The sequence below is a fragment of the Ciconia boyciana genome, chromosome 11 (assembly GCF_034638445.1).
Source record: "Ciconia boyciana chromosome 11, ASM3463844v1, whole genome shotgun sequence".
NCBI lineage: Eukaryota > Metazoa > Chordata > Aves > Ciconiiformes > Ciconiidae > Ciconia > Ciconia boyciana.
The window spans coordinates 6,625,634-6,644,479 of record NC_132944.1 but is presented as its reverse complement, the minus strand read 5'-3'; the positions used below and the strand labels follow the sequence as shown (position 1 = coordinate 6,644,479).

The following is an 18,846-nucleotide window of genomic DNA, read 5'->3' as shown; positions in this document are numbered from 1 at the left end:
TCAGCCCACACTGTTTGGAAAGTCATCCGTGCATTCAGGCTCCACTGTCTACAAATGCTGTAATACCTATTGTTGTTACTCTAACAATGAACTGAGCTGAGGGCAAAACAGAACCTGAATTCTGTTTGCAGGACTCCTGTCTCCCCAAAGAAGGAAGACAGAGCTAACTGCTATACCCTGAACAGCTTTTACTCTTAACGCAGTGACACCAGCTCTCAGGTGCAGGGGAGCATGTCAGTGACTATGCATTAGGGTGACTGGTGCAGTATAATCAGTGAGGATCGTATGTTAATGCAATTGTTTTATTTCTGATGGTACGTGTAGAAGCTGAGGGTTCCACAAAGCAGCCAATTCTTAAGATCAGCCTAAAAACAACCTTGAGGGAATTTGTATACTTACATGCATTGCTATGCTAACTCCCAACAGCCTTTTTCCACAGAAGCAAGTTTTCATGAACAAAAGAGACAATGGCTGTTCTGAAGATGTTACAGTGCAAGTACTCAACTGGCAAGCAGAGGGTAACTGCTGTACTTTGTGTTGTGTCTTCCAAGGACTTAATCTGGAGGACTAGTGCTACTGTTTTTTCAGGAGATAAAAAACTGTCAGAGAATTAAAGATACGACTGTGCCACTGCGTATTTTGACTACTCAGCAAATGAATTAGTTGGGGAAAACCTCTATTTCAGAAGTAATAAGAATCTAAATTTTTAGTTTGGTTCCAAAGTAGAGCCCAAGTTCAAAAACTCATGTGCAAGCTTCTTTTTGCAGTCACAGATCATTGCACTGAAGTAAATCCTGACTGTAGCAACACATTAAAGAATAAAGCATTAATAAGAAGCCAGATTTTGAAATTTGCTGAACTTTAGGTCCATCTGCCTTTATTTCTTGAGCCTTTTGGAACTCTCTTGTGCTTGGTTTCCATAGAACAAATAAGTTTTTCAATATCTTTGTTTTTTTAAGAAAGAGCCCTGTGCCCTAGTTACTTCTCAGTACTCGGGAGCCTGGTGTGAAAACTTCCTGTGGCTTCCCTTAAGCATTCCTGTAATAGTAGCAGAGTGTTGCACAGCCATCAGCGAGTCAAGGTCCAATTTTTCACTTCAGAGCTCTTGCTGATTTTGCAGCACTGTTTCCCATTTGCAGCTGAGAGCACCAGGCATGTCTGGAAGATATCTTGGGTGTCTCCAGCTAGGTAGACAGAAAGTGAGACAGGCTGCAGTCACTCACTAGTCCGGTGTCAGGGAGTTCTGTGCCACGGGTCTTTGTGACCAGTGCAGGAATAACATCCTTCTCCAAGCTGGCATTGTACCATTTCACGCAACACAGATCTGTTGTGACAGAAGATGAAGCTTGACATTCAGAAATCTGAACTGCGTTCTTCATTCCACAATGTATTTGCTAGTGCTGATCCTTCTGCATTCTTTGATTTTGCCAGTCTCTTGCTAATGCTGGAAATAAGAGTAGCTGGAAGGCCCCAGTGCCCAGCCCATTCCAGTACTGAGCACACTTGGGGATTTAGTATCAATTTTAATCTACACCCAATCTTCAAAAACCAAGGTCTTAATTTGGTTTCTCAGTTTTATCCCTGCTGACTCCTACTTCTGTGCTCTTTGCCTTCCCCAGCCATCTCTTTCCCATCTTCCTTCTGGCTCTCATCTCCCCGTTTCCTTCCTGCCCTCCAGCTTCCCCCCCATCTGTCTGCTGTGGTGGTGGGCAACAGGAAGGAAGCAAGAACTCTCCTTCGGCTCGGAGCTCAGGCCAGCACTGGGAACACACCGCTGCTGCTGTTATGCACTGCAGGAGCAAGCCAGGAACACAGCTTTCATTTTAAGTGCCGCTGAGCCCCTGCCAGTTCTGGGGTTGAGCACATCCGTTCCTTCTTCAGGGAGTTCATCTGATGTCAGCCCAGAACGCAGCTCAGCATCTACGAACAGTGGTCTCGTGTTCACTTTGCAGCGGCCACAGCAGGAGATTTTGAGAACTGGCAAAGCATTTCTGCTGAAAGCTTTCCAAATTGTAGAAGTTGGGCCAATATAGATAGCAAGCATGGAAAACTTCAACTCAGTAAATAGTCATCTGCGAACAATCAGTGATGCTTATGTACGAGCAATGCTGCTCACCACTCCAGCATTAGAGAAGGCACAATTTCACCGCCCATTCAGAATGATTTTGTGGAAAGAATGCATCTGTGTGTTGATTGTTTCCCTGCTGTTGTGCACCCAAGGATGCTGCCTGCTGAAAAACCCGTGGTGAGCCAGGGAAGTACTCAAGTTCTGGTAAAGGAAGCATGTATGTGCCCAGCCTGTCCTCCTCCCTGGCACAGGGGTGCAGGAGAGTTTTGTCCCAGCTTTTCAAGAGTAGAAAAAGGAAAAAATAGTCATCTATTATGTATTGGTGAATTCTTCCCTGGAGCAAAACTTTTGCTATCTTCAGTGGAGGCGAGCTTTCACTTTGGACTTCATACACAGATACAAAACTGTACCTGTGCTCTGGTTATGGCCAGCCCCAGCTCCTTCCAAGAAAGGTCCAAAAATCTGCAACAGGCACTGGTGGGATGACTGGTCCCCAGGAATTTCCTTAAGTTGTTACTGGATGTTGGTGCTTCGCAACAAGCATGAGGATTAATTACAGTCCTCCCAAAAATCATCCAATGGAAACTGAATTTGGGCACTCCCTGCAGAGACAGTTGCAGACTTCATGAAGGATCGACCACCCTTCACCATTTTTGTCCAAGGCTTTCATTGTGCTTAGCTTAAACTGGGCTGAGCCACACCGGTTACTGGTTCTGTGTGCAATTCAGTGCATTTTTCTCCGTTCCTTTCATGTCTTTCCTGCTGCCTCCTTTAACAGATGATAATCTGCATAGCCCGACTTCTGCACTGGATTTCTGATCCCTCTTGGCGCAGGAAGGACTGACTGTAGGAGACCGCTGTGTCTCTGAGGCCTGACAGAGACTGGGAATCTCTTTATCCAGGATCACCAGATCCTACTGCACTGCAGCAGCTGTCCTTTCATTTCTTTGTATGACGACTGAATTACACTTGCTGGAAAATGCAGTAAGCAAAAGGAATATGAGGTTTATTTTATTAACCAGAATATTTCACATATATCAATGAATCAGATCCCTGATTCGTAATTTCTTACTTCATGTTCAAAGTACCCAGCCCTTTTGAAGCACCGCTCCAATTTAGTGCATTTGCAGTCAAGAGGGGGCTATGTACATCTACAGATGATCTTCAGTATCTCAGACTGAGCAAACAAGATGTGGAGGATGATTAGAATTAGTCTCCTCTGTGCAACTGCACCATCCACCATCAAATTTTAGAAAGGTGGAAGTTCTGTAAAGCTGGCAGCCTGCATGACAGGCAGTGTTTATCCCCCGGGTCCAAAGCATGAATGCATGTTAATTAAATACAATGCTATCTGTTCTGGTTGTTTAAATAGCTCTTTGTAAATTGTACGTCAGAGACACTTTGAGACTCGAGAGGTTGATACCACTTTATTTTTCTTGCTGTTTGTGGTAATAAAGAAAATTTCTATTGTGGTTTTTAATTTTATTGTGTAAAAGATGCCTTTTTTCCATATTACTGTTCTAATTTCCTTTATTATACAGCTACATAAAAGAGAGTCCTGAATGAGGTTAACTTCCAGTATGAAATTAAGGCTTGCTGTTTATTTTCAAAGCAATTAATGTGGGGGCAACTAGGACTGACTGAATCTTATCATCTCCACTCAGCTTTTTCCCAATGTGTCACATATTTTTCCAGGTTTACTGTTCATGCTCCTTATAGCCCAATTTTCAACGATACTTTGCAGCATCACTGTTCTTAGCACCTACCAGGCACATCTTGCAATACACAGGACAATATAGAAAGGATTCTTTACCCAAACGCAAGCACACACGTACCAAGGACTTGATAAAATCTGGATCAGCAACAGCCAGAATTACTTGAAATAAAATCCTAACAAAAGTCTTGATGGGACACCCAAACCTGGTTAATCCAAAACACTTTGCAAACTATTTTTATTCAAATTAAAAAGACTCAGGTAAACAAAGTGATGGTACATACATGTTATAAACCTGGTTAGCAGCTTAACCTTCAGGAGTACAAGATCTAATGAAAAGCCAAGCATGGATTAACCAGGTCCGAAAACATACGCTGAAAAAAAAGTCACCAACATCAATGTTTTGAATTTTTACACAAACAGTAAATTTTCTCATGGAAGGGAAGGACTGAGGAAGAGAACAGGTAATCATTAGTCGTCTCCAACTGGTTTATGAAAATACCGGTCCTAGATTAATCTATTTTCCACTCTCACAGAAGCCAACCATTTCCCATACATACTTTTATTTTAATATGAAAGTTTTGTTTACGCCAGTACAATGAATGGCAGTGGAAAACAAATGAGGGGTTCAAACACCAACAAAGAGAGAGAAAGAGAAAGACAGACAGACATGTCTTTTTTTTTTTTTTTTAAACCAGAGTCAGAAAACAGTTTCTTTTGCTGGTTTTGAATTCTAGACTGTAGCCATTATATCCTAAATTTTACTGCAATCGGCTGAAATGCCTCCAATATACAGAGACATGATTTTGAAATAAATAAAGCTTAAAATAATTGATTAGGGCCAGTCCAGTGGCTTAGCGGTAGTGCTCTGCACTGCCTTGCGGGAGGACCCAGGTTTCTTTTGCACTTCCAATCTCTTGCTCCTGGGCCACAACGAGCAGTGAAAGTAGGGCTTCGGCTGCTCGGGCAGGAGAGAGCCAGTGCTGCAAGTCTGCTCATCACTGACCTTCAGATAAATTAAACATCTGAGTTATACAGGCTCCAAAGGGAGTCCCATCCAGTCCTCAAAAGAAAATAAATAAAACAATAACTTAACTAAAATCCATCCCAGGTTCTTTGGTGTAATTTTTGTTAATGCTGAGAAGCAGGAGAATCTGGTGGTGTATTAGTACAATCCATGATAGTTCCAAATACTCAAAAACTAGGATTTGTTGCCTCATTCGCTTCAACGTCCTGTCTCTGTGGCTAAAAATTGCAAAGCCTATGGTAATTTAAACACATTTTAAGATGATACTGTATATATGGGGGTGGTCTAAGACTACTCAGTTTCTACTTTATTAAATAAACTTGGTAATTTACAAAGGCCAGTAAAGAATTTCTGTACCACAGGTGTGCTACTTGTAGAGTTCAAAACTGTAATTTCCCTATAGGTTGCTTAGTTTCATTTTCTTCACAACCATTGCACATCTGACCTAAACTGTCTTTAAGTGCCTATTTGTAATTACATGGTTTTCTATGCAATGACTGGAGGATTACAATAGGAGAGGGAGAGGAATTAGCCAGTAAAATTAAATAAGAGTTTATACTTGCACATGTCACTTCCCTCATCAGTATTAATTACTTCAGCAAAACAGAACCCAAGATATCCAGTATCTGAAGAAAAATACTTAACCTTCTGCCAAATGTACTCAAATAAAAATGTTCTGTACTATTAGACTTTAAAAAACATTTCCACATGATGAACATCTCCAGCAGTAAGATGAAGTGTATCAGTAAATCAGTTCTTTTGGGCTGAGCTGCAGTGACTACATTCCTGCCAACAATTTTTTCAAATTAATATAGGTTTCCCAGTTACTTAATGCAATCTAAAAGTATTAATTCTTTTTCTACAAGTAAATACATGAAAGGATTTACCTTTAAACAAATAACTTTGCAGTCCAAAAGGTTGGTTAGTTACGAGGACAGGTAAGTCTTTAGCAGAAGGCAGTCACAACCTTGAAATTTGGCAAGAAGAGTCTATACCTCCTGACTTAGCTAAAAAAAAAAAAAAAAAAAAAAAAAAAAAGGAAAAAAACCCCCAAACCCTCTGAAGGCTGCAAAGTACTCTATTTCTCCAACGTACTGGGTATGCTAAACTTACACATACCATACATTAGTATTTTACTTTAAAGTTAATTTAAGTGTCAAATTTCTCTCAAATTTTGCATTGCAAAACTTTCATTAAGGTGAATCAATACACTTAAAAGAAAGCATACGAAAATGTCTTACAATGCCCAATCATTAACAGAATATGTGTGAATTTAAAAACATTATGTTACTTCACTAACAAAACAACTCAACTTGCCTTCTCCTCTAACTTACCTTCCAAGACCTGAACTGGTTCGAAGTTCCGCATGCCTTTCGCACATGCAGACAGAATTGCTTAGGGAGGAAGCTTCCCCTTCCCACTGCTCAGTGTTAGGGACATCACAGAAACCCTAAAGCAGGTCATGGTAGATGAAACATTTCACCTTCTAAGGGCATGCCAGCACATGTACTCTGTTACTGATTTAGAATCACAATGGCCTTGGCTACACAATTAAATAACTGGACAGGATTGGACAACATTAGTGATCAAGACACCCTTGTCCCGTCCACACTAGCACTTCCATGATTGCTGTGGCCCACTCAGCTGCCTCGGTACTGACTTGAAATGTCATTTTTCCCTAGGATCAATGCACATCTTACCTTTATCTTCTTTTAAGAGATCCCCTCTCTTCACATCCAAGCAAGATTTCTGCTGGAAGTGGCTAGCACACACAAGCACATGTACACACATTCTTCTAAGATGTAAACTATGACTAATTTCACATTCCACTGTACCAAGCTGTAAATACTTGTTTTCTTTTTTTTCTTTTATATAAAAACAATGGCATCAGATTCTCAGCAATAAAGTATAAGAAAGATGAATCCTTGACTACACTTAACCAATTATGAAATCGCCTTTCAAACAAAGGAAACATATGCAAAAATCCGTGTATTTGATAAAGTCAACTTAATATAACAAAAAGTGAAATATGCTTATTAAAAGTGTCCTTATATAAAAATGGTCTTGCAATGTACAGTAAAATGCAATACAAATTATTGTTGGTTATCTCTCCCCACCCAGTAACTAAAACAGCTATTGTTCCACAAAACTCCTTATATGCCAGTATCAAAGAAAGAAGCAATTATGTGACTAAACATTTTCTATGTTGTACGCCTGACGGATATTAAGGGTGTCTCGTAGCATCAAGTCTCGCAGACGCCATAATGCATCGGCCATTGTGGTATGAGCCCCTTTACTTTTCAACCAGTGTGAAGGGAGTCGGCTCTCTTGTTCTTTTGATAAGTGGACATCTCGTCTTCGTGCTGGAAGGTCAAGAAATGGTCCAATTACCTACTGGCTTTGATATTCACCACAATTTTTCTAGAGAAAGGTGAATATAATTCTACAGTATAACTTTTACCCCTAGTATTTAAGCCCACACAATTGATTCTTAGATTTATACAACATCAATTGAATTACCCTGCTGATAACATATATATTCCCAGTCTGTTGATTTGTTTTTAACAATTACTTGCATACGTACATTTTATTAAGTAAGCAGCAGATTTATTTAGCATTTTCCATAAAAGCAAAAAATATTAATGGTTACAAAGACATGTGTTCTGTCTGGAGACATCCCACTCTGTATCAAAAGCCTTACCTGCAAGGGTCTGGTCCCACTTGCTAATACTATTTGATTCAGCACTAAGCCCCTCAATATATTTCAGATAGGCTTCAGAATGAAGAAGCCTCTGTGTCTTTGGTGGAGGGGAGACAAACATGGGAGTTGTGGGCTGCTGCATAACTGGCTGACTTGCTGGGCTCTGGCCGGGATATGGAGGAGGTGCCTGCTGTCCCGGCGGGCCAAGGATTCCTATCTGCAATGACAAAGCAATGGAGAGATCACATTTGGGGGAACTGCAGGGAAGCCGATTCACATCTGTGCATCAGATCATCCTCATACAATGGAGCTTCAAAACAGGTTATGAGCAAAGGCATAAGGAAATTTCCCTGGAAGACACCCACTTCAGCCAGGGCTATCTGTTGGGGTCACCGAGATGCAGAGCGGGAAGAAGTGCAAACAAACCATATTCATATTTAACAGACAACATTGCTCATATTTCTAATCTATGTAAACATACTCTGATTACTATCACCATTTCTCCTCTCTCCTATTACCCTGAATTACTCCTTTTGCCTCCTTTTTATTTCATGTTTTCTCTAATTTGATCATAAACCGTGTGGTCTGTGAAGTGCAGGGTTGATCTCTAAAACATCTAATCCAAATTGACCCTGATCCTCAGACGACTAGGATACTTCCACAGAATAAATGCTAATTGCTGTCAGGCAAAAATCGCAGGCACGCAAATAAATCACAGTCACAGAAGAATTCCCGCCACTGTGATTAAGTAGCAGTACTGAGAACTCTTAGCACAGATATCCTGTGGTCTGGAATAACTCAGCGTCATGACATACACACTTTACTACTTTCTCGCTCAGCTTCTGGTTTTCTTTACACCCTCTAGCCAAAATCACATTTCTCTTTATGATGCAAAAATTTAGTCAATAATTTGGCAATGTGCTGAACATTTAATCTGTATTAATCACTGAGAAGGAACATCTGATCATCACTGTCATCCAAACTCACAAATTCTGAACTGCCAATGAACGTCTGCTTCATCAGTTTGTGAAATATACGAGCAAACAAAACAGTTTTTACCCACTCATCAATGGCTGAGAAAGCGGACAGCATCCTCTCTGCATCACCAAAGCATGCAAAACCTAAATTACCAGCAGTTTAACAGTGTGTTGAAATGACTTAGTTTAGCAGAAGGAAAAAAAAACAAAATACTGTCTTGCTTATACTGCAGAAGTTATCCCACTGGACAGAACCTAATTAGTCTAATAACAATTCAACCAACAAATACAGACATACACTCTGAGTGTAAGATATTAACTGGTTCTAAATACATCAGTGTACACTTGGTTTATGTTCTCCCTGGGAAAGGCTATGTGCATCCCTACATGCCTTAACTGAGATGTTGTTAAAATGCTAATTCATAGCCTTAGAGCCTCATAAATAATGCAAAAATGACTCACCTGCTGTCCAAAAGGACTTGCTCCAGGTGCTGGAGTGCCTACCATGGGGGACACATTTTGGCCTATAACACCTATATTCCAAAATATAAAACAATTAGTCTTATTTCAGAGCAGTGACAAATACCTCTTTGGTCTTCGATAGTAAAAATTTATACTTTGATATCATTGCTCACAGTTATTTTAAGCAGATGTACGATATTGAAATATCCCCCTCTCCCCCAATAAAAAAAACACTTTAGAAGTTTCTGAATGGGGGGGGAAAAAAAAAGCCAACATGACAACTACCAAACATTGATATGTGGCCTGTTGAATTAATTTAATTAAAGAAATACAAAGTGAATTAATTTTTGGTTTTCAGGTTTTTTTCACGTTACTTAGTGACTGCCTGACTAAATCTTTTCATTTATAATATACACCTTTGGCTTGACAGGATCTTCCTGGAATCCTTTAAGAAAGGAAATGCTGATTTGCTTTAGCAACATTTAACATTTCCTTGTGTTCAGTTTTAAGCAATACATTCGCAGCAGGAGGAAATCCAAGCCATTGCACAAATTCTGTTAGATCTCACTAATATAAAACTCAACTTGCAGGTTAACCTTAAATAGTCTTAGATATGAGACTGACGAACATTTGAAACAGGTTTCAAAAAAATAAAACCTGTTAAGTTTTTCTCAAACATATTGAGGCTTTTCCCTATTGCAAAGAGTGCAGCAGGTAACACCCATGTCAGTCTTACATACAAAAAATCTACAAATTTAAATGAGAATCATGCAGTTCCTATATTTTACATACAGATGCTTTGGTTTGAAAAAATGAAAGTTATGCCTGCTGCTGCTTTTCTTTCTGTTTATGCCACTTCTCACATTCATTCATTGGAAAAGCTGCAAACTAACTATGCTCTTCCTGAGGGTTTAATTTGCATGCAGATTTCTGAATCAGTGATCAAAAGACGTGCCACTGCATTTTGCACTCTAAAGCATATTTTGAATGCATTTTCCATTTGATGACAGCCCCCATTTTAAATGCATCTGTACTAACAGCAAGCCAGGAGTTAGGAAAAACATTGATAATACAAGTTGTGGAATATGGCACGGATTTTTTTTTGCACAAAGTGAAGATGTCTGGAGAAGGGCACCCTCACCTTCCCAGCACCAGAGCGTGGTTTCACCCTTAGCACAGCCAGCCCCATTTAGCACCACTTCAGGTGTGGTCCTCCATTCCCAGGCATTGTTTTTTCCATAATCCATATCCTCTCAGTTTTAAACACCATACACACAGCCCACTTCCCCAGTGGGAAAAACTCTTCAAAGAAATGCATTGTCCTGGATTCACCTCCCAAACATTTGTGTGCTGCTGATGTGTACTAAATGTCACTGCCTTGGTAAGCTGGAGTCAGGCTCACAGACACACAGCTGTTTTCCTACTCCCTCTACGTGACATTATGGTGAATCTTACACACCAGCAAAGCTGCAAGCTGCACACCTAGTACTAATGGATTTTTTAAAAAAACAAGCAAACAAACAAAAAAACCCCCCCGAAACAATTTACATACAGATAAAAGTCTTAACAGAGCTTCTGATAAACACCGTTGCAAGTGGGGTAGGGGGAGGCAAACGAGACCACTTTTGTCCACAGCTTGTTTAACTGCTGAACATATGGGATACACATCTTTTAAATAGGCACATGAGTTATCAGAGGTAAAAACTGAATGAATCAGCAGAAAACAGGATCAGAGGGCAGATTAACTTTTCTCCCCATAATGGGCACATGTTAATGGCATTAACACTGGAAAAATTTTTATGTTTCATTCAGCTTCACTTTTCATCAAACGTGTGGCAAAAAAAATAGCAAATGTGTAGTAGATATGCTCTCAAAAATCAATTCAAAATTTGGCCACAATAGTATACCAAGTTCACCTTGTCCTCAAATTTTTCCAGTTACTGTTCTATCAACAAGGTTTAATCTGAACACTGGTTTATGGTAACATGTGTCAGTACCCCAACGGGCAAGGGATCTTACATGACCAGGTTCATTTAAGTGCAGCCTGACTACTGATTAACATACTGAAAAAGGGTTCAGTAAGGAATGAGAGCAGTAAATTTCATTTATAAGCCCACTTTAAATAAGAAAAGGAGAAGTGGAAGGATGCTGTTGAAATGACGTAAGGATAGGCTGATGTCAGCTTTTCAGACCTCTGATAAACTCAAGCAGAATTGTCAGGTTTTTTGGCCGGAGCAAAACTACTGCTGGAGCAGCATCACGTTTCTCCAGTAACCTTTCCCGGCTGGTCTACTGGACATGCTGTTGTGTCAAGGTTTTGCATCTACCTCATATATTCAGCAGTGCATTGTGTGTGCTGCAGCTAAACAAACCTGCAATGTTCAGAAACAAAAGCTATGACCAAAACAAGCTGCAGATAATTTCTGTAACAACTGGTTAAACGGCAAGTACATGAAAATGAAATACGGAGCGAATGAGGATGACATTCTTACCGGGTGGTGGGATGCCTGGGATGCCTGGCATACCTGGCGGAAGTTGGTGGGGTGGGGGCACCCCTGGGTGAAGTGGCTGCATGCTGCCCATGCTAACAATGCCATCAACTGGGCCCTGCAAAGGTGGCAGCACCGGTGGATAGCCACTTATCATGCCTTGAAGGACACAACAAATTTCAAACATGCATCAATAACATGCAATATGATCTACACAGTAAGACATGCACTATCCACAAAATCCAAAAAAAAAAAGAAAAAAAAAAAAGAAAGCACCTTTAGTACAGCAAGAGGATACTACAATTAGTATCTTGCAAAAATGAATAAAAAAAGTTATAAACATGAAACACTATACTTTTGATGAATTAGTATTTAGTGTATTTGTATGTTTCTCATGGGGCAATAAACGCTGAATATTCATATATGTTAACACAAGGAATAAATTCAGCCACAATTAAATGTTACTAACGCAAGCAATTTTAATACAGCTTAAAGCTCTGCCATCTGCATACAGATTACGAACACAACACTAACTACACAAGCTCCACATACAGCCCTGCTTTGTGGGCTACCTCAGAGACCAAACTCAACTGGAACAAAAATAAAAACCTATATATTATTCTGCAGTGCATATGCAAAATTAACACACAAAAGCCCTACAACATTTGCATACTTAAAACTAACGGCAGTGACAGGGGTGATTTTTATTAAAGCATCTCCAGTACAAACTATGGAAGTAACTCAAATTTTAAACCTGACAGCACTGGATGTGCTGGGCTGCAGTGACTTACACTCACGGCACTAGACTGAAGTAAAGGGACTTACAAGGAGCACCTGCAGTCCCTCCCAGAATTTCACTGACAATGTTTTCAAGGTGCCTTTATAGGAAAATCAGTGCTACAACGAAGACAGTATTGTGCTGCTGCTGCTCACAACTTTAGTCTTCTGCATGTGAGGGAAGAAAATTTAGAGCTTATTCTGGTTTCGACTCAAGTTTGTTGCTATCCATGAGGTGAACCTACACAATATAACTGCATTGTGTTTATTAGGTCCTGGAACGTAACTTGCTTGTCCCTCGCCTATTTTCTAGGCTTTTTAATTTAAATGGATGCGTTGTCAGGTAACCAAGGAAAGGCATTGGAAAGACAATGAAAAGATGACAGAGGACAGAAGCAGGTCTAGAGAGATGAGGTAAGTTTAGAAATGCAAAATTGCTCGGGTTTGTATAGTTCCAAGAAACCACCTACTGAGTCTTTGCCACACTCCCAGTAACTCATAAAAGAAACTTTCAGAACAGGCATTTCTGGAATAAGACTGAAAACAAATCTGTCATGAGCTCAGGATCGAAACAGACTGAGCAGCTCCAAAATACAAGCTAAATTTGTCACTTCCTCAGGAAGAGTTACAAAGGTGAGAAACCTGAAATTGCAAAAGCTTTACATGGAGCAAACAACGAGAAAATAAAGAACTGATCTCCCTCAAGCCTTCCTTTCCCACAGGACACCTAGACTGACACTTATTTAATAGGTCTTAGGTACCTATTTCAAATATCTGGAAGCTCATCTGTACCTCTTTATTAACATAGTGAAGTCCATATTTGTAATGGAAAAAGTAAAGGAAGAAAAACAACAAAAGCATCCCTAGAATAAAGGGCTTTCACTGTAGCTACTGCTTGGTACTTCCAGTGCACCCCGAGCTGCAGTCACATCTTCAATGCATTTACATACACTTCTGAAGCTTTAAAACAAACAAAACAAAATAAACCAAAAACCTCCAATGAAACAAACCCGTATTTATAAACCATGAAAGCTCATTTCTACATTTCCAAATAAAATACTCACTCAACAACTGGCTGGATTGATAAAGTTGTCATCAAATCTCCACGAGAAATCAGTTCTTGTAGCTCATCACAAGGTTATAAGAGCAGGCACTTTCATACCCCATGTATGAGTTACCACTTTGATTTTAAACTAGTAAACATGGGCAAACTATTTCCAGCTCCCGCAGCTGTGATTTATGATGCCTTTCAAATTACTTGTTCTCCCATTGTTTACTGTAACAATGTAAGATTAAATAAACTTTTGTAATGCCTAAATTTACAAGAAACTAGAGCACTGCGCACTAAGAGAAATGCATCTCAGAAGGTATCCAGATTTCTTGGACCCGTGGGCCATAAAGAAGTTCTCTGAACTTCTGCGATGGAGAAGTTCTCTGAACTAGAGAAAAGCAATCAAATGATGGAGGAGGAGCAATCAAATGGTGAAAGAGGTCTCAACAGAGTAAGATACTTCTAAGTAAGACTTCTGGAAACTAAAAGATGAAAGACTGTGTTTTTCAAATGGGCCACAGAAATAGGAAGAGTTTAAAAAGATCCACTTGATCATCCACTTTAAGGAAGTGTTTCACAATGCCAAAGTGAAGAGACGTGAATGTCTAACCGCTTGAATAAGATGATGGTCTTAAATACGGATTTGCTTTTGAGAAGGCTGCTGCAGGAAGTTAGCACGTGTAGTTTGCAGAATGCACATTTTTGGAAAAGTTTTAAGAAAGTGTTAGTAATAAGTATTACTGCCCATCAACACCTACCTCCAAAAAACGGGAAAAGTGACTCAATGCCAAAAAAACAAGAACCAAACCAAGAAAACACAACCACAAGAGGATGACGCTTCTACACATTCTAGATTGAAGTAGGTTACTCACAAAAAAAGATCAGCACTGGAGAAATCCCTTTTTTTTCCTTAATATATGCACAGACACGTGTACACACACACACAAACACACACCAACTGCAAACAGTTCAGAGGAAAATTACCAAGAACAAAGTGGAGGGGGGGGGGGGGGGGGAGCAACTCAGCGTAAACAAATGCTTTGTAGTCTGGAGACCACGAACCAAATAAAGAATGTGCCTTCAGTTTGAACATCCATGCAGCCTATTTACTGAAAGGGATTTAGAGACCGTGATGAAAAACGCTTCAGGCTGTCAGCTCTAAATATGGCCACAGCCTGGGAGACGGGAAAGAAAAAGAAAAATGACAAAAGAATAAATGGAATAATTGGAATGCCTTAAGGGAAAGTTAAAAAAACCCCCAAAACTCAAAACAAAAAACCTCCAAATACTCATTTTTACCTACATGGCACTATTTTGACCTTGACTGAAGTAATCTAATTATTTTAATTCCCCCATTAGAAATAGGGGAAGGAAAACCACCTATCAGGTCGTACCTAATTCATTTTCTCATTGATGTATGGCCGATTCCCATACAAGAATCTCCAGTGGACTACATTGTCTTCAGATCTGATCCTGAAAATACTTACTCCAAGCATACTCCCCATGAACTCAAGTCAGATTACGACTGGTAACGAGCACAACACCGAGCAACAGGGACCTTATGGAAGAGTTCTCCAAACTCAGTTCTATTCTGAAATTTACCTGATAAAACCTGCAATGTTGGCATTTCATATTTGTTCCTGCAATGGCTCTAGATCCTAGTCTGCTCTGCTTACCAGTGTCTAATCAGCAATTCTGTAAAGCTTTTGCTTGGATTTAAAATCTGGTTTGGATTCTGTTTGCCTCTCACCTTCCTGACAATAAAAAAAAATAATAATTTGCCTCCTACTTTACCACTTCCACTGACGCTGCATACACTAGAAGAGTACTTAGCTCACTCCCCTCCTGCTGTAGCAGGGCTGAACATGAACTCTGCAAAGTAGAGTGAATAAACACGACTGCACACAAACAGAACAGGACTGCTGCACAAGGAGGACCCTTTTTCCCTGCATTTTCAACAGGCTACTCACTACTGGAGCAAGTAACGTGGGACTATCAGGCTACTGCTGTGGTTACGTATACTCATTATGAAGAAAGACTGAAGAGGTTGAGCTTTTTCTTCCGTAAGAACAAAGTGACCCAAGAGAGTGTTCAGAGTTATGAAGGGGGTTGATATAGTGGATGAGGAAAAAATGGTCATAGCTCCTACGTTTTACCTGCAACGGGTGTCAACTGCTGATTGAGCATTCCCATTGGTGTTGGTGGCGGCACCACCCCCATAAGAGCCCCGACAGGAGTGCCTGCCCGGGGGGAGGAATTCTGCTGCTGTGCTGCTCGCTCTCTCTCCTGCTGCTCAGCAACTTTAGCTGCCCGCTCTGTAAAAGTATTTTAGATTTTCAGTTCTGTTTTGTAACCCAGAATTTCAAAATATTATCTGTTCATTAAAAAGGACTAGTCAAACACTGGCATAGTTTAGTCAAATATAAAGTAGAACAGATGAATCTTTTTATACAGCATATGATTTGATTTCATGTGGCTGCACCTAAGACTTTTAGAGAACCTTTCATGAAAAATATTCCACAAAGTTTTATCTTTTTCTAAAAAAAAAAAAAAAAGAAAAAAAAATTTAAAAAGTCAAAGAACAAATTTGATAATAACACCAGTGTTACCAACATGAAGCAGCAGCCCAGCACTAGGCTCAGTCCGCACTAGGAAAATATGGCAAAACGTTCCCTCTTTTGACACCACTGGCTCAGCTAAACCAGTTGCAGCGAAGGCCGGCAGCTCTCACGTAGATCCGCTACCAGCTGCTGCGGGAATTTTAAGCACCATGTCTACCAGACGTGCCCTACAGTAAAATGCAAATAGCAGAGAGCAGTGCCAGCCGGTGGCCCATTCATTCTTGGGCTCCCCATATATTTTAGTACTGATGCAGCTGAAAAGTAGTGGCAAAGTCGGGAAGCATTTGCAAAGTTTCCCTAGTGTAGATAGATCCTTAGTGTTTGGAACATAACAAGCAGCAGTTTGATGAACCAAAAATATTTTTCTCTGCCTCTTTCTGTTGTTTTCCCCGTTTGGTCCCCTTTGAGCTTTTTTTTTTTTTTTTTTTTTTTTTTTTTTGCTGAAGATGTCTAACTCACATTGTGCTGCTCACTGGAGGTCATGTGTGTCCTTTGTACGATGAATCTGGTCATTATCTCAATCAAGTTTCTCACTGTGACTGCAAGAACAAAAGATCTACTGCAGGGGAATCTGACCAGAGGGCAATTTTATACTAAGGGAAGGGCAAAGGGTCATTGGAAGAAGAAAGAAAAAAAATAAAACCCAAGCCAACAAAAAAAAGGAGATACACTGAATGCCCACCCAAGGTGCTTTGGGGGCATGCAAGTTGCCGATTTGTTTACTCTTAACATTGTATCTGACTGACGCAATGAGGAACAACAAAGAATAAATGAATGCAGCATACATCTCCAGCAAATTTTAGTAACAGTGAATGCCGGGCTAGAAGTTCTCTTGCAGTTGGTGAAAGATGAAAACTGCCACTAAAACAGCAATCAAGGTCCTCTGTCAAACAAAGGCTAAGAAGAAGTTCATCAAGGAGATTAAGTTATGCATCCTGCCAATGTTACTCATTTTCTCTAGTATATGACTTCAAATGTCTATCACGCGTTTGTCTCTTGTAGAACCTGTTTGTGCAGCTTCTAGCACTACTTCCGTACACTGAAAGACCAGTTTCATTTCCAAAGGCATTTCCTTCCTTCTTTTCACTTCTGTCATTTCAGGAAGTGATGACGACGCACAGAAACTCCTGAATTTACTACAGGCAACTCATATGTGATTGAGCACAAAATACACAAGACATTTAAAGGTAGATCCTGAAGTAGAAAAATGAGATAATCCTCGTCAGAGCAGAGCAAGCATTTGGGAAAAAGATGAAGCAGCTGTTCTGACTCTCACCTACTTTTGGCCAGCTAAAAAAAAATGGTCAGACAAAAGCAAAAGTTCTTGAGACACTCTGATGAATGAGAAATTACTGTTAAGCGTTCAGCTTTGTCGGACTTCGGAGTGCTGAGCTTTGAAGAAGGACCTGACGTAGGACAGTACTTGAGTTTTACCTAGTCTCTATCCATGCCGTGACTGCAATGGAACTAACAGATGAAACAACACTGCCAAAAGGGAACTGCAACAGGCGTCTAAAAGTTCAGCCTTGAGCATTCACCTTAATACTCAATAATAAACACAAATCGTTTAGGCCAGGACTTGAGATCATTCAAACAACATTTCCAACACATCTCAAGAGACAGGAAAGAGACCTTCTGCTTTGAACAGAGCTTTTCCTTAAAACAGGCCTTTACCTCAATCCCGTGCATTGTTTTATTTTATTTTAAGGAGTTTTCACAGTGCAGTTAGCCACGCAGGCATTTCCAACACAGCCTATTCTTTGCTCAACTATTGCTAAAAAAAACAACTATTACCCTGCACATATACCAAATGAAATTTTCAGTGGGTCAAAATGGACCTAAAATACAAACTACTTTTCACCAGAACACGGAAAGGCACTTTTTCACTGAGGTGTCAAACCATGCCTGTTCCCTGCTCCCTGGTGCACATCCACATTAGAGAGCACGTGAATTTTGACTCGTCACCGTGGAAGGAGAGGAGTTTCTCTCCTTTCACACATGGTAAACAAACACAGTTTGGATGCTTTGTAACCCCATCCCAACCCCTCAAAAACAAATAAAAGTAAGTCTAGTTCTGGGCAGACACCAAGCTAGAGAAACTGCAGCCCAAAACACAAAAGCTTTGGAAAATTCAGTGAGAAAGAGGATTAAAATCGAAGCACTTAGGCAATCATTAACACAGTGGAGAGACACTGTTGCTACCAGTACCTTACAGCTATGCCTTCCTGCAGAAGTGCAAGATGTCAAGCTGCTCTAAGCTAGGAAGCGATGATGTGCTAGCCATCCTACTGCTTAAGATTTAGGCTGTAAGGAGGGACCTGTCAATAAAAAGATACCACGCACACCTAGAAGGGTGTAAAAGGAAACTACAACGGGGAAAAAGTAAGGCCATAGTACTTTCACAAAGAAAGAGCATTACCGTTTCACTTCACAGCATTTGCAAAGACAACTTGCACGTAGCCGAGTGGTGCTATATTACTCTCCAGAATTGCAAAGCAGTACTACTGCACATTTGGAAAGGACTGAGACAGCTAAGGGTGGAAAGTGATAGCATGCAAATTTCTAGTTTGAAGGTCAAAGCTGCCTTTAAGTTATGAGTATGCAGAAAACCTATCAAATTTCATTTTTGAAAAAGCAAAGTTATAACTTAATTGGGCAATAACTTTCTAAGGTGTTGAAACTTCCCTTCCAAAACAGCATTTTCTTCCAATAAAATTCCAACAGTTGCTTAAAAAAAAGGGGTTTATATTGGAAGTGCTGACACGTTATTAACTAGAGTAATAACTATGGACGTTAAGCCAATGTATTTGGCTTGGGTAAGGGCCTGCTGTTAAGGAGCAATTGTATTTTATTTTAATCAAAGTTGAAATACAATGACCAATATCAGTAGGAAAGAAAGAGAGAAAGGTCTAAAGTATCTCATGCCTATGAAATACTCCTAGGCTTACTTCAGGATATG

General features: G+C 40.1%; 1 protein-coding gene across 10 annotated transcripts in view; it reads right to left on the bottom strand.

Annotated features, from left to right (window-relative positions):
- Positions 1-6,781: 6,781 nt before the first annotated feature.
- Positions 6,782-18,846, bottom strand: part of PBRM1 (polybromo 1) — a 64,204-nt gene continuing 52,139 nt past the window's right edge. For 5 of the 10 annotated variants that reach the window (XM_072875860.1, XM_072875855.1, XM_072875852.1 and 2 more), the window contains 5 exons: positions 15,423-15,581; positions 11,442-11,597; positions 8,950-9,020; positions 7,511-7,727; positions 6,782-7,172 (listed from right to left, as the gene is read on the bottom strand). In XM_072875860.1, the coding sequence (XP_072731961.1) occupies positions 7,000-7,172; positions 7,511-7,727; positions 8,950-9,020; positions 11,442-11,597; positions 15,423-15,581 (776 nt within the window). In that variant the 3' untranslated portion in view covers positions 6,782-6,999. The remainder of the gene's footprint in view (positions 7,173-7,510; positions 7,728-8,949; positions 9,021-11,441; positions 11,598-15,422; positions 15,582-18,846) is intronic. The other 5 variants (XM_072875861.1, XM_072875858.1, XM_072875859.1 and 2 more) reach the window with 3 other exon arrangements.